General features: G+C 38.1%; 2 protein-coding genes and 1 long non-coding RNA gene across 6 annotated transcripts; 1 reads left to right on the forward strand and 2 right to left on the reverse strand.

Annotated features, from left to right (window-relative positions):
- Positions 1 to 145: 145 nt before the first annotated feature.
- On the reverse strand, positions 146 to 3,141 carry LOC100878387 (hexosaminidase D). The gene is made up of 9 exons (XM_003708225.2): positions 3,038 to 3,141; positions 2,894 to 2,948; positions 2,359 to 2,574; positions 1,946 to 2,294; positions 1,795 to 1,869; positions 1,522 to 1,717; positions 1,189 to 1,464; positions 1,033 to 1,119; positions 146 to 965 (listed from the first exon to the last, which is right to left on the reverse strand). Exons 1-9 carry the CDS (start codon positions 3,139 to 3,141, stop codon positions 791 to 793), a joined length of 1,533 nt encoding a protein of 510 aa, XP_003708273.2. The 3' UTR covers positions 146 to 790.
- A 364-nt stretch (positions 3,142 to 3,505) lies between these two features.
- not (ubiquitin carboxyl-terminal hydrolase nonstop) lies at positions 3,506 to 9,221 on the reverse strand. 4 transcript variants are annotated; one of them, XM_003708226.3, is made up of 6 exons: positions 8,408 to 9,221; positions 6,734 to 6,866; positions 6,446 to 6,661; positions 5,966 to 6,380; positions 5,325 to 5,891; positions 3,506 to 5,249 (listed from the first exon to the last, which is right to left on the reverse strand). In XM_003708226.3, the coding sequence occupies exons 1-6, from the start codon at positions 8,525 to 8,527 to the stop codon at positions 5,192 to 5,194; spliced, it is 1,509 nt and encodes a 502-aa protein (XP_003708274.1). In that variant the 5' UTR covers positions 8,528 to 9,221; the 3' UTR covers positions 3,506 to 5,191. The 4 variants fall into 4 exon arrangements, with proteins under 4 accessions (XP_003708274.1, XP_012152642.1, XP_012152644.1 ...); XM_012297252.2 differs by lacking the exon at positions 8,408 to 9,221 and adding an exon at positions 7,088 to 7,296; XM_012297254.2 differs by lacking the exon at positions 8,408 to 9,221 and adding an exon at positions 6,962 to 7,102.
- Positions 9,222 to 9,533: 312 nt separating this feature from the next.
- LOC143265090 (uncharacterized) lies at positions 9,534 to 10,726 on the forward strand. The gene is made up of 2 exons (XR_013039254.1): positions 9,534 to 10,397; positions 10,578 to 10,726. It is a non-coding gene; the product is annotated as an uncharacterized LOC143265090 (long non-coding RNA).
- Positions 10,727 to 12,506: the final 1,780 nt, after the last annotated feature.

Consider the following 12,506-nt stretch of genomic DNA (forward strand, 5'->3'; position numbering starts at 1 on the left):
AACGTATAAAAGGTGAAAAAAAAAAGAAAAATAAAGAAAAAAAGAAACAAGGTATTCTTTTTGCTTGATAAATAATATTTTTATAGAGATTTGTATGTTACACAAAATAAACCGTAAGTTATAGGCTTATATACAAAAACATTGATTAAAATTTACTACTTATTTATTACTATCGCTTTGACATAAGCTTTATCTACGTTTGATCCGTCACTATTTTTCATGTATTACATCGATAAGTATATTTCAAAAACAATTATTAGTTTGGAAATTCATTGATAAAAAAGGTTCCAGAAAATATATCGCGGACTGCATAAAATCTTTCTATACAGTTGATAATATTTTCATGATATTTTTCAAAGAAGTTTTTAAAAGAAGTACTACAATATTTTCACGCACTATGAATACATAGAAATAGTAAACGCAGATAGTTAGAAGCATATACATCAAGCAGAATAGCGAAGAAATAAGTCTATTAAGCTTAATTACAGTACTATAATCCTTTCATAGCCAAATATCACAGTACAGCTCATAAAATGACAAAGCTTGGTGACAACGTCATTGTCACAAGTTTATTCACTCTTAAGCCATGTATTAAAATAATCGTTCCTTCTCTTATAAAATTATATCCCATGCACCCAGCACGGTATCACTTTTTCAAATCTATTTTTACTTTCCTACGACTACTTATAAAATAAAATTTTACAATTTACTAAATCTTTTCATTCTTTGTTCATTGAAGTTGGTCATTGAGATCTAAAGCAGTAATTCTGCGATATTATTTATGAAAGCATTAAACCCGACTGTTTAATTTAATTTGATTTTCTGTGGTTTGTTTTAATTCCACGAGTTTTCCTTTCATGGGCTGAATATTTGTACCTATCCATTCATCGATCGTTGACGAAAAGAAAATACTCTCCATTTGAAATCTTAAATATCCTTCTAAAGAAGATAATTCCAACAGTAATCTACAAGGTTCATTTTCGTCATTATGAAGTCTTTCGTTTATATTACTACAGCAATGAATCAACTTACTCCGTAAAAGCGGGTACTAAATTCTCTAACTGCATAGGATTCGTGTAATTGTTTGCGACTTGCCAAGGATTCATCCATGTAGATATTCTATAATATTTAATACGATAAAAAAATATAAGAATCGAAATTTTATCTATCATTTAAAATTGTACTTACTGTTCGCTAGTGGTAATGTTATGATATTTAACTCGAAAATTTAAAAACCATTCTATGCCCACTGCAACCTGCCATCCAGGAAAAAGTAAATTACTAGGTATTGGTGCAGGTCTTGGTTGTGGTGTTATATGCAACGGATGGTCGATGTACCCTAAACTTTTAGCCACTTGATTATGAATTTGTTCGGAATAACCGTGAAGCCAAACTTTCAAGCATAAAGCTAACGACGGAATCGCTGTTGGTAACAATTCGCATAATGTTGCATAATGGTCATACCTAAAATATAGAAACACCAACTATTTCTCGTTTAACAGAAATACGAAAATAAATTACCTTGACCACCCAGTGAAAGCCGTTCCCCGAAATTCATGAACTTTACTCGCGTGTATACCTAATTCTTCTAACCACTTTTCATGATTACTTATATGATGTCTTACAACCGGTACATGCTGACAAGATCCAGTAGCACCTTTAAATGCAGTGGCTGCCCAGATATGAGGAAAAACTGCAGTGTATTTGTCCCATAATCCTACCAAATAATTTTAATATTTTTTACTATAGGGCTGAAATATTTGTATTTAAAACGATAAAAAGCAGAAATATTACCATGAGGTAGTGCAAAATTATCTCTAGGATTATAATGCCAAATCATAGGTTCTACATATTTTCCAATATAATGATCTGAAAATTTTGAAAAGTATTTTTCTATAATTATATATGGAATAAAAAAAAAAATACGAATAAACTATCAAGATACCATTCAAAACTTGCAAATCTATTGATCTTAGCATATCATCCCATATAATAATCTTTAAGTAGGGATATGTTTCTTGAACGTATTGTGCAATTGCCAAAACATGTTCCAGATACAAAGATGGTTTTCCATATTTGCTGGATGCAGCACGTTTTGTACAAATTGAGCAAAGACCTAAATGCCAGACTTCATCGGCACCTATGTGCAAATATTGTATGTCCGGATGAAAACTAACTATTTGCCGAATTAATGATTTCACCAAAGGCAATGTTCTCGGGTTAGATGGACAAATTGAGCTTGGAAAATTTTCCACTTCTCTTAATGATCTCCATTCGTCGTGTTTCAAAACAAACTAAAATTATTTATGTATTAATTGAAACGTTTATGATCGTAAATCATTGTAAAGTTCTCTTTACCTCCATGTGACCAAACGTTTGTACTAAAGGGACAACCGTTAAACCACAGTCTCCTGCAATTTGTAAAATGTGCTTAACCTCTTGAACCGTATATCCAATAGTTAAATTGTTCAATCCATTGCTTCCTATGTGAGAGAGTTCTCGGTTGTATGGGAATGTATCTTCCCACTCTAGGAGGAGCCCAGTGGCACCCCATGTCCTCAAGAGTGGAAACAACTAAAATAACAATCGCATATTCTTAATAATTAGATATAACTTATCGATGAAAAGAAAAACATAACAGTTACAATTAATATATAAGCTACAATTACGTATACATTATTATGCTGTATTACGCATACAAGTTCATTCTAGAACGTCGGAAAATATAGGTTTTGAAATTGAGAAATTACTGATTAAATAAAAAAAACCACGCGTTAATGACATCTGACAAGGAACGAAGGAGAAGTGTCATCACGATTATGTTTCGACGACACTGTTGTCGGATAAGAGATACGGTGTGTAAACAATGCGGTTGTTTATAGGGAAAACAAACCTTTTCGAAATAACAGACTCGCGGCGGACCACCCTTGAGATCTAAATGAACTAGCCTGCAAAAAAAGGGTCATTATTCTGTGACGCGACACTTACGCGATCGCGAAAATTTTTAGAAATTTATGTCAACCTATCGGACGTTTACCTGTGCGAACCAAACGTCAAGGCGTCCATCTTTCCTCCATTACTATTTACAACGTGACTACAACGATAATTAAAGAACATAATATATCGGAATACCATTAACATTTTGCGTTTAACAAATAACGACATTTATTTTTTTATATCGAATTATTTTACGATCTTGTTCGTTTCTCGACTAACATATTTTATTTCATATTTTGATTAGAACGCGCGAATCATGATTCAAATTTCAACTCTCGGTCAGAAATTTTTCTCGAGACGATTTTAATCAACGTTATATAAGTGATGAATATTTGAGAGTACTCAAATATTTACCGACAGTACTAAAATATTAGCGATATTATGATTATCCAAGATCTCTATACAACACAGCACGTTGCAGCGCGATAACGAATTCGGTTAAAATACAGAGTTGTGTGCGTAAAAGAAATCGTTAAAAAAAAAAGCAGGATAAATTAAAAATCATTCATCGACGAAATATAACTTTATTTCTGTATACGTTCAGCCTTATATAAAACATTACAACTGCACGCGTTATACGAACTTCCAAATATATAGATATTATTGGTCGTGTCACAATACATCATGAGATTTGATGAGATTGGGCGTACAGGTGCAGTTGATTGTTGCATCGCGTACGTTCGATGAATACGTCGAGCAACGACAAAGTTTACGACACCTATTTTTCTCCTACGTGATTCTGCACGTCGTTGAACGAGACTCGAATCTTCCCTCGTTCTCGAATATAATTACACACACAAGTCTCTGTTAATAGTTTTAACAATTTTTGTAGCTTACGCGGGCAATCGAACGAACTATTTGACTGGAAAATCAATTAGATGTTCACGATAATCTTCCTCCGGGTGTTATTTAATTATTCATAAAATTATTACACATACGAGTTTATTTAAGTAGTGTTTCATGGAAACATCACGGAAAATTTCGACAATGAACACAAGATGGAAACTCATTATAATAAAAAAAATTATAGGCACAGAATTCAAAACTTGGCACTTTTCGTATAATTTATTCTACGGAAAGTGAAGATAAAATTGCTGAATTCTTTATCAGTTCGATGTCTCTTTTATATTCTAAACCATTGCGATCGTACAGCAAGGTAAAACGATCAACCAGAAAAGAAAATGTGTTAAACAATGATTTTTATTAGTCACAGTCGTGCGAAATAATTCGCCTTGCTTGGATAATATTATCCTCATTCATTTTTTGCTATAGGTTATCTCGTTTGTACAAGACTGATACACCTAAGAATGGCTCACACGATAAACTAGAACGTAAATTGATAATGCTTTTTAGTTTAATTTTTATCTATGGACGAACTTATTAATTGAAATATGATTTTGATACATAATCTATGATACGAATCGCGTAAACCACCCCTGGTGTCTCATGTATACAAGTGTCAGGGCAGGAATATAATAACAGTCAGCGATGTACAAAAATGTGATCGATCATTTTAAAAAAATTGAGCTAATCTTAAAACTACGCTTATGATTACTTTGGGACACGAACAGGGAAATCGATCGTCGTGTGCGCCAGCCTAGTTTTCGTCGAACGTAAAAAAACCACAAACGGTGAAATAGAAAACTGAAACAGAGCAACGAACGCGATCTTTATATTGATCTTTGAAAGTTGACAATTCAAAGTTTCGTAACAACACGACAAACATCTATGCTATCAGAGCGACATCCGGTCGAACTCGACTATTTTCTCTTTTTTAACAGGGATTAATTTCTAATTTATCTCTTTTAATCGTACGATCAAAGCGTAATAATATAGTTGTTCGTTAAATCTTTGTGTCTAATTTTTAAAAGTAACTCCATCGAAATCACTTTTTAACGATTATCGTTTCAAATAGAAATTTCGAATCTTTTTCTTTTGAGGCCTGCGTTTCTTTGTTTTCATTTCCTGTCGCGTAGATCATGTACATCCAACCGATAAATGAATTTGCGTATGCCGGATGAAACGTACGAAACAGTTCCCACAACGGAATTAACTGTTTTTACGATTTTCCTCTTTTCTTTCTTTCTCTCTCTCTCTCTTTCTCCCTTTTTTTTTTCTTTTTAATACTAAAGAAAACTTAAGTCTACCGCCCATGATTCATCGTGATAAATAAATTAATTATACAATCTAACGTTTACACCTTGGTATTTCGACCGTACTCCAAAATTTGTTTATGATAAAAAAGAAGATACCTGAAAAGGAAACGTTTTTTCACTGGATCCTTCGTAATGGTAGTAACTGCAGTGTGGCCAGTGCCGCGAACTCACCCTTCGCTAGTCAAGACATCTTTTAATCTTGCTCTCGTGATCAAATGATCGTCACATTTGAACCACTGATCTCTTTGCTGCCGTATGAAGGCAGTGTAGTGTCCAGTCTCCAAGGAACCTTCGTGATTTATCACCGCAAACAGGGAATACCTATTATCGCTGAATGCCATGTCTTCTCCGTTTTTTGCTAGTCCGTCCATCATCGCGCTATTGTTGTTACCGTTCCGCCTATGTGACATAAAAGGTGTCATGTCTAATTGTTCTGGAAACGAGATGAACGTAGAAATCTTCTTGTCCTGAATGCTAGAGTGTTCGAATCGTTTTAAGTGAAAACTGGCCACGATAGGGAGCTGCTTCATTGTCAATTGCTTGGTACTCTCTTGATAAGTCTGACAATTGCTACACTTTATTTTGGCGCTAGATCCCAAATGCTCTGCACGCGTGAACCTTTCCAAACAATCTAATAACGAGGTAGGAGGACCAGAGCTATCAGAACCAGACGCACTAGCTGCTGGACCCAGATCCAAAGAAATATCCCAAAATGGATCTATCGTCGTCGACACTCCGCTAAAAAATATAATTACGTCAATACAGACTTTCTCTGGTTACGATATATGCAGTATTGTGCATTTGTGTCGTACTTGCACGCCTGACAAACCACGTCGCTTTGTAGACCACCGGTGAAAATTTGATCGATGATACAATTACAATGATGTGGATTATCTTTTACTAAGATCGGCGCTGCTTCGCAGTGCCTGTGCAAGACGTCAAGCGTAGCTATAAAGAATTCATGAGCATCCTGCTGCTCGTAACCAGCTAAATGTCTGGCGTGTGTCCAGATTAAATGGAGAAGCTTGTGAAGCGTCAACGGTGCTTTGCTACCGGAGTAGAATTCCTGAAAAAGGTGGGACACTTCACAGACCAGGCAGCGAGTCGGTTGCGGGCAGTGATGACGGTCAGCAAGGAAATAATCTCTTAACAGTGGTGTGTGTATGAGTGCCTGTACGATACAGTTCATGAAACATGTACTTCCAAGATTTATGAGTCCTCTTAAACCTGCAAACATTACATGGTAATGAACAGACGTTTAGCTTTTACTTTAAACACTCTGTAACTCTTACCTATGGTAGAATTTTCTACGACGCGCCTTCTGCGCGGATGTTTTCTTAACAATTCTGCCTCTATTTGCGTCGGTTCCCATGCTCTATAAAATTCTCCGAAGCTCAATGATTTTGCCGATTCGCTCCACTGCGATTTGGCAACTGTCAATAATTCTCTATCGTATACGTAATCACCGCATTGGAAGCACAAAATATTTCCATAACAAAGATCAACGGCTGTAACATTAATCACATAATTTATACGATGTCAGTTTTATACGACGAATGTCAGTTTCTTCTTGTAATTACCTAAAAAATGCTTTTTCGTCTTTGCATGTTCCTGTATATGACCTTTTACATAGCAGCCAAAGAATATACAGTGAAGACAAGAGTGAAGACGATCTTTATACGTTTTACACGTGTGACACAAACAGCTGACAGCCTAAAAAAAGATACAGAAGTTGATCAATTGTTGTATTATACAACAAACATAAAAGCATGATTTCAGAAAGGGTACAACACATTTATGGAGCATACGTTTTCATACATTAAACGCGACACAGGGGAATATTTAATAAAAACATGATCGCGTTATATCGCATTAAGCGCTGCAAATATTCATCGGCTGAACGGTACCGGCAAAAGTATAAATCTATGCAATACCGTTACTTTACGTAAGCAACAGATCTTTGTATCTGCAGAGTAATCATATACGTCGGCCATTTTTAAATCCGCCTATGAAAATATCAATACAGAAGTTAACAAACGAATTAAATCTTTATCGCGTATTCGAATTATCGCGACACTGCAGTACACTTATTTAAAATTGTTTTACAGAGACTACCGTCTTTAAATTGAACGGTTTCACGAGAGAAATATTTGCTAAGAAGGTGACAGACAATTAAAAGTGAAAAAAGAGCAAATAAAAATACGAGGTAAAAGGAGTAAAGAAGGAATTCGGAATAGATTTTGTTTTTATGAATTTTCCAAATCGTTTTTGCTTTTTTAATGTTTTCAAATAACACAGCCAAAGATCGTTGAGGTTAACCGTTATATTTGGACAGAAAAACAAATTGTTTACCTAAAGTGGTAATAAAACATGAAATACATCGATAAATATTTGAAACTTATTGTACAAACATGAATGAACCACAAGAAAAAAGGAATAGTACGTTCCTGCCTTCTAATATCTTGTAAACAATACACGCGTGTTCGTAGAGTGGGTTGGCGTTCTGTCTAAGATTTGTATACCTCGTGACTGAAGACCGTAAGTGCAAATAGAAACCACAAAGAGAATGATCTTGCAATTTCTCACATTGCGAGGATCCTTGATATCTCAGCGATTTGTTTTACCCTTTTTTTTTTATTGCAACCAACGTATCCGATACGTATACTCTGTTCATCGACGAATTCATCGCACGAATTTTCATTCGTTCTGCGCATGTAACTCTGATCAGATCGTGCAGTTTCATAACCAAGAGTAATACGCATGCGTCGTTATGACATTTTTTTTTTACAACGAGCGTGTACACTCGGCGACCCAAATTTACAAATGAACAGAATCCGAATCACTAAATTTTCAAAGTTGGTAAATTATTAGATCTCCTAAATTCCCAAGTCACTAGTTTCGAAACATCTACACTTTTAAATTAAGAAATTTAAACTTCCAAAACGACAAATTTGTGAGTTGATCATGCCCTGATCTGTACCTTCTCCCGCTATTCGTATATTTTATCCACCGTGTATATGATCGGCAAGATGGAAAACTTAGTAGTGGGGTAACAGCAAGCGGTAGGAAGTGTACTGAAGTTAACCGAATTGCGCGAATCAAGCTTGATCTCTCGTCGAACAGGGTATAGTAAAGGTGGCGAACGACGAAACGGAAAACGGTAAAACATCGAGTAAAGAGCGAAAGTGATAGAAAGAGAAAGAGACAAAGACAGAACCTTGACCACGGATCACGCAAGAAAAAGATAGTCGCACCTTTCTTACGCGTGCCTCGGTCGACGTGCTGGTCACGAAATAGGAGTGTATCACTTTGTACGGCTGGATACCCTTGGCTGCTTTGAAATTATTCAAGTGTATGCAGCCATGGTCGCTCATCTCAGGCTGGCACGAGCGACGCTGTCGTGTCTCCTTCTCCTTAGCCTGCTAATAGCCGTGGACGAACTTCGATGCTCGCCGGCCCTCTTTGAACTTAACCACCAAACCGATGACCACCGCGAACAGAAATCTGACCACCGACGCGACGCAGACGACGAGTCGTCGACGACGAACACGATTACGTGTATCGGTCGTTTAACGACAACGACGACGACGACGACGACGACAACAACGACGACGACGTCGACGGTGACGGCGGCAGCAGCGACGACGATGACGGAGGCTGCTCTGTGCGGGGCGTAGCACGCTGGCCTTGGCAGGAGCGCGCGTGTCGTTGACATGGAAAACCGCGTGAGCCTTGGAAAAAAAGAGCGCAAGGGTTGCCCGTGCAGTGTCGTACCCGTAGCCCGTAGCCAGTCGATCGCTGTCACTCCGCACCGATCTATCCCCGTTGCGTTGCTTGGAAAGAGACGGACGATGGAAACGGGAGAGACAGACGGACAGAGATAGAGGCGCGCGCGCGACCGACCGACCGACCAAACGGATCCGTCTTTACACCAACGATCAAGGGCTAGTCCACCGATATTATCCTTGGATAATCGATCTTTTCGAGGGAAACCACAATCTCGTATCTTGCCACTTTTCGCCTCCACGTTTTCGATACCCGGGTGCTCGCACACACCAGCCGGTCACTGCAGGCGCTGCCGGTTAGAGGCAGCCCCTCTGTACCCCCACCACTAACGGTAGAACGTTCTCAGGGATGACTCGTGCAAAGGTGCTTAAGGTTCTTCTCTCTTTCTTCCAGTTTTTACCGTTATACGGAGGTGTCCATTATTCGAGGGATCTTCGAACACAGATTTCGAATAAAACGAAAATATTCGAAATAACTTTTATCTAATTATTCTGTTAAGAACGTGTATTCTTATTCGAATATAAAATTACTTTTTATTCTCGAATATCTTACTTCTACTGGATCCGAGATTGTCAACGAAATACGTGATTTTCTAATATTGTTTCCGTCTCTAAAAAGGACTCTGGCTGGCACAGAGTCTCTAAATGTAAAATCATGTCTACCAATAACAACGTTTGCATTTTTACGTATTAATTCATAATTGGACATTAACGTTTCTTTCCTCTGAATTTTATTATCTTATTTACGAGATAAAAAAAATACCGATGCGAGCGTAGCTTAGCGCGCGTTCATTGTCAATATAATACAAGTTCATTGTTTGAGCAGTGCTTCCGAGATCCTATGTACAGTCCTGAAGTCTCCGTTTTCATGCGCCTCTCACCCTAAAGTAACAATTGCGCCCCTGCGTATACATCCCTTTGTAATTGTGCTGTGTAGCTCGAAAAAACCGTTAACTGATAATTCCGTTATTGCGTGACCTATCCGGATTTAATGCGATTCTATAGCTTCGTCCTCCGCACTACGATAGGCTCCAATCACATTAGATTTACATAGATGGTTTGTTCATTATCTTGCCACGATATCACTACACGTAATTAACACTTTTTCGATGGTCAAACCGAAACTAATTCGCACTGTATGTATTTGGATAAGCACCATGAACACGTGATATTTTAACTTTGAAAGTCATGGCGGATAATCTACTTGAAGAGTTAAAATCGATAAGAGCGGTTTAACGACATTGTAGGATACCCACGGTATTGTCGGTATTTCAGAAAACTTATCCACCGTAACTCCAAGTGGTTATCTACAGCGCCAGCGTGAGTGTTTGTGTGCCGCCATCTAGCGGCAAAAGATTAGAACTAACGGAAGTGTAGTTCCAAAAGTGTGTAGTTCATATTATTACGCAGGAACATGTCCGTGAGTTCCTGAGACGTTGTACGCAAGTTCGAAAACAAGGTAGAAAAATATTATATGTGTACTCTTACAATGATGGTACAGTAAAACCCTTATTAAGAGACAGTTTTTAAGGGATACGTAAAAACTAACTACGCCATCATTGTGGGTGCTTCGACTACTTTTTCTTTGATTCCTTTCTTTGCAAAAATTTACCGCGCATGTCTATCTCTTACGATTTAGGACTGCGCAGAGGGTCAAGGTTAACTGATTAATTTCCCGTGCATAGCACGGCCGTCACACAACTTAATAATTAAATGATTAAACAATAAGTTTAATTAAGTTACGCACTGTATGAAAAGTGGTGAAAATAAAGAAAAATTTATCAACAATCATTGTGTTTTTATTGTTACCCAACAAATCCAATAGCATAAAAATTTACATATTCGAAAGAGAGAATTTGTATCAAGAGAACATGAGAATTCCTGGAATTTGACATCACAAAAATTTCAAGAAATAGTATGATAGATACCTCCTCACAACTTATGTTCTCCTGATACAAATTTTTAAAATCGGTCGGTGGACTTTCAAAACTCCTGCCCGGGAATTCTTGGAATTTGACGTCATGAAAATTCCAGGAAGTGGCACCAATACCTCCTCACAACTTATGTTCTCCTGATACAAATTTCCAAAATTGGTCGGTGGACTTGCAAAAATCCCGCCCGGGAATTCGTGGAATTTGACGTCACGAAAATTCCAGGAAGTGGCACGAAATACCTCCTCACAACTTATGTTCTCCTGATACAAATTTCCAAAATCGGTCGGTGGACCTGCAAAAATCCCGCCCGGGAATTCTTGGAATTTGACGTCATCAAAATTCCAGGAAGTGGCACGAATACCTCCTCAGAACTTATGTTCTCCTGATACAAATTTTCAAAATCGGTCGGTGGACCTGCAAAAATCCCGCCCGGGAATTCTTGGAATTTGACGTCATCAAAATTCCAGGAAGTGGCACGAATACCTCCTCAGAACTTATGTTCTCCTGATACAAATTTTCAAAATCGGTCGGTGGACCTGCAAAAATCCCGCCCGGGAATTCTTGGAATTTGACGTCATCAAAATTCCAGGAAGTGGCACGAATACCTCCTCAGAACTTATGTTCTCCTGATACAAATTTTCAAAATCGGTCGGTGGACCTGCAAAAATCCCGCCCGGGAATTCTTGGAATTTGACGTCATCAAAATTCCAGGAAGTGGCACGAATACCTCCTCAGAACTTATGTTCTCCTGATACAAATTTTCAAAATCGGTCGGTGGACCTGCAAAAATCCCGCCCGGGAATTCTTGGAATTTGACGTCATCAAAATTCCAGGAAGTGGCACGAATACCTCCTCAGAACTTATGTTCTCCTGATACAAATTTTCAAAATCGGTCGGTGGACCTGCAAAAATCCCGCCCGGGAATTCTTGGAATTTGACGTCATCAAAATTCCAGGAAGTGGCACGAATACCTCCTCAGAACTTATGTTCTCCTGATACAAATTTTCAAAATCGGTCGGTGGACCTGCAAAAATCCCGCCCGGGAATTCTTGGAATTTGACGTCATCAAAATTCCAGGAAGTGGCACGAATACCTCCTCAGAACTTATGTTCTCCTGATACAAATTTTCAAAATCGGTCGGTGGACCTGCAAAAATCCCGCCCGGGAATTCTTGGAATTTGACGTCATCAAAATTCCAGGAAGTGGCACGAATACCTCCTCAGAACTTATGTTCTCCTGATACAAATTTTCAAAATCGGTCGGTGGACCTGCAAAAATCCCGCCCGGGAATTCTTGGAATTTGACGTCATCAAAATTCCAGGAAGTGGCACGAATACCTCCTCAGAACTTATGTTCTCCTGATACAAATTTTCAAAATCGGTCGGTGGACCTGCAAAAATCCCGCCCGGGAATTCTTGGAATTTGACGTCATCAAAATTCCAGGAAGTGGCACGAATACCTCCTCAGAACTTATGTTCTCCTGATACAAATTCTCAAAATCGGTCAGAGGACTTTCAAAAATCCCGCCCGGGAATTCTTGGAATTTGACGTCACGAAAATTCCAGGAAGTGGCACGAATACCTCCTCACAACTTATGTTCTCCTGATACAAATTTTCAAAACCGGTCGGTGGAC

The sequence above is a fragment of the Megachile rotundata genome, chromosome 8 (assembly GCF_050947335.1).
Source record: "Megachile rotundata isolate GNS110a chromosome 8, iyMegRotu1, whole genome shotgun sequence".
Taxonomy (NCBI): Eukaryota; Metazoa; Arthropoda; class Insecta; order Hymenoptera; family Megachilidae; genus Megachile; species Megachile rotundata.

Coding starts and splice junctions, on each gene's coding strand:
- LOC100878387 (XM_003708225.2), bottom strand. CDS start 3,141: ATGTTAATGGTATTCCGATATATTATGTTCTTTAATTATCGTTGTAGT. Junction 1,718..1,794: donor TAATTTTGCACTACCTCATG/GTAATATTTCTG, acceptor ATTATTTGGTAG/GATTATGGGACAAATACACT. Junction 1,465..1,521: donor GCTTTCACTGGGTGGTCAAG/GTAATTTATTTT, acceptor TCTATATTTTAG/GTATGACCATTATGCAACAT.
- not (XM_003708226.3), bottom strand. CDS start 8,527: ATGAGCGACCATGGCTGCATACACTTGAATAATTTCAAAGCAGCCAAG. Junction 6,381..6,445: donor CGTAGAAAATTCTACCATAG/GTAAGAGTTACA, acceptor TAATGTTTGCAG/GTTTAAGAGGACTCATAAAT. Junction 5,892..5,965: donor GTGGTTTGTCAGGCGTGCAA/GTACGACACAAA, acceptor TATATTTTTTAG/CGGAGTGTCGACGACGATAG.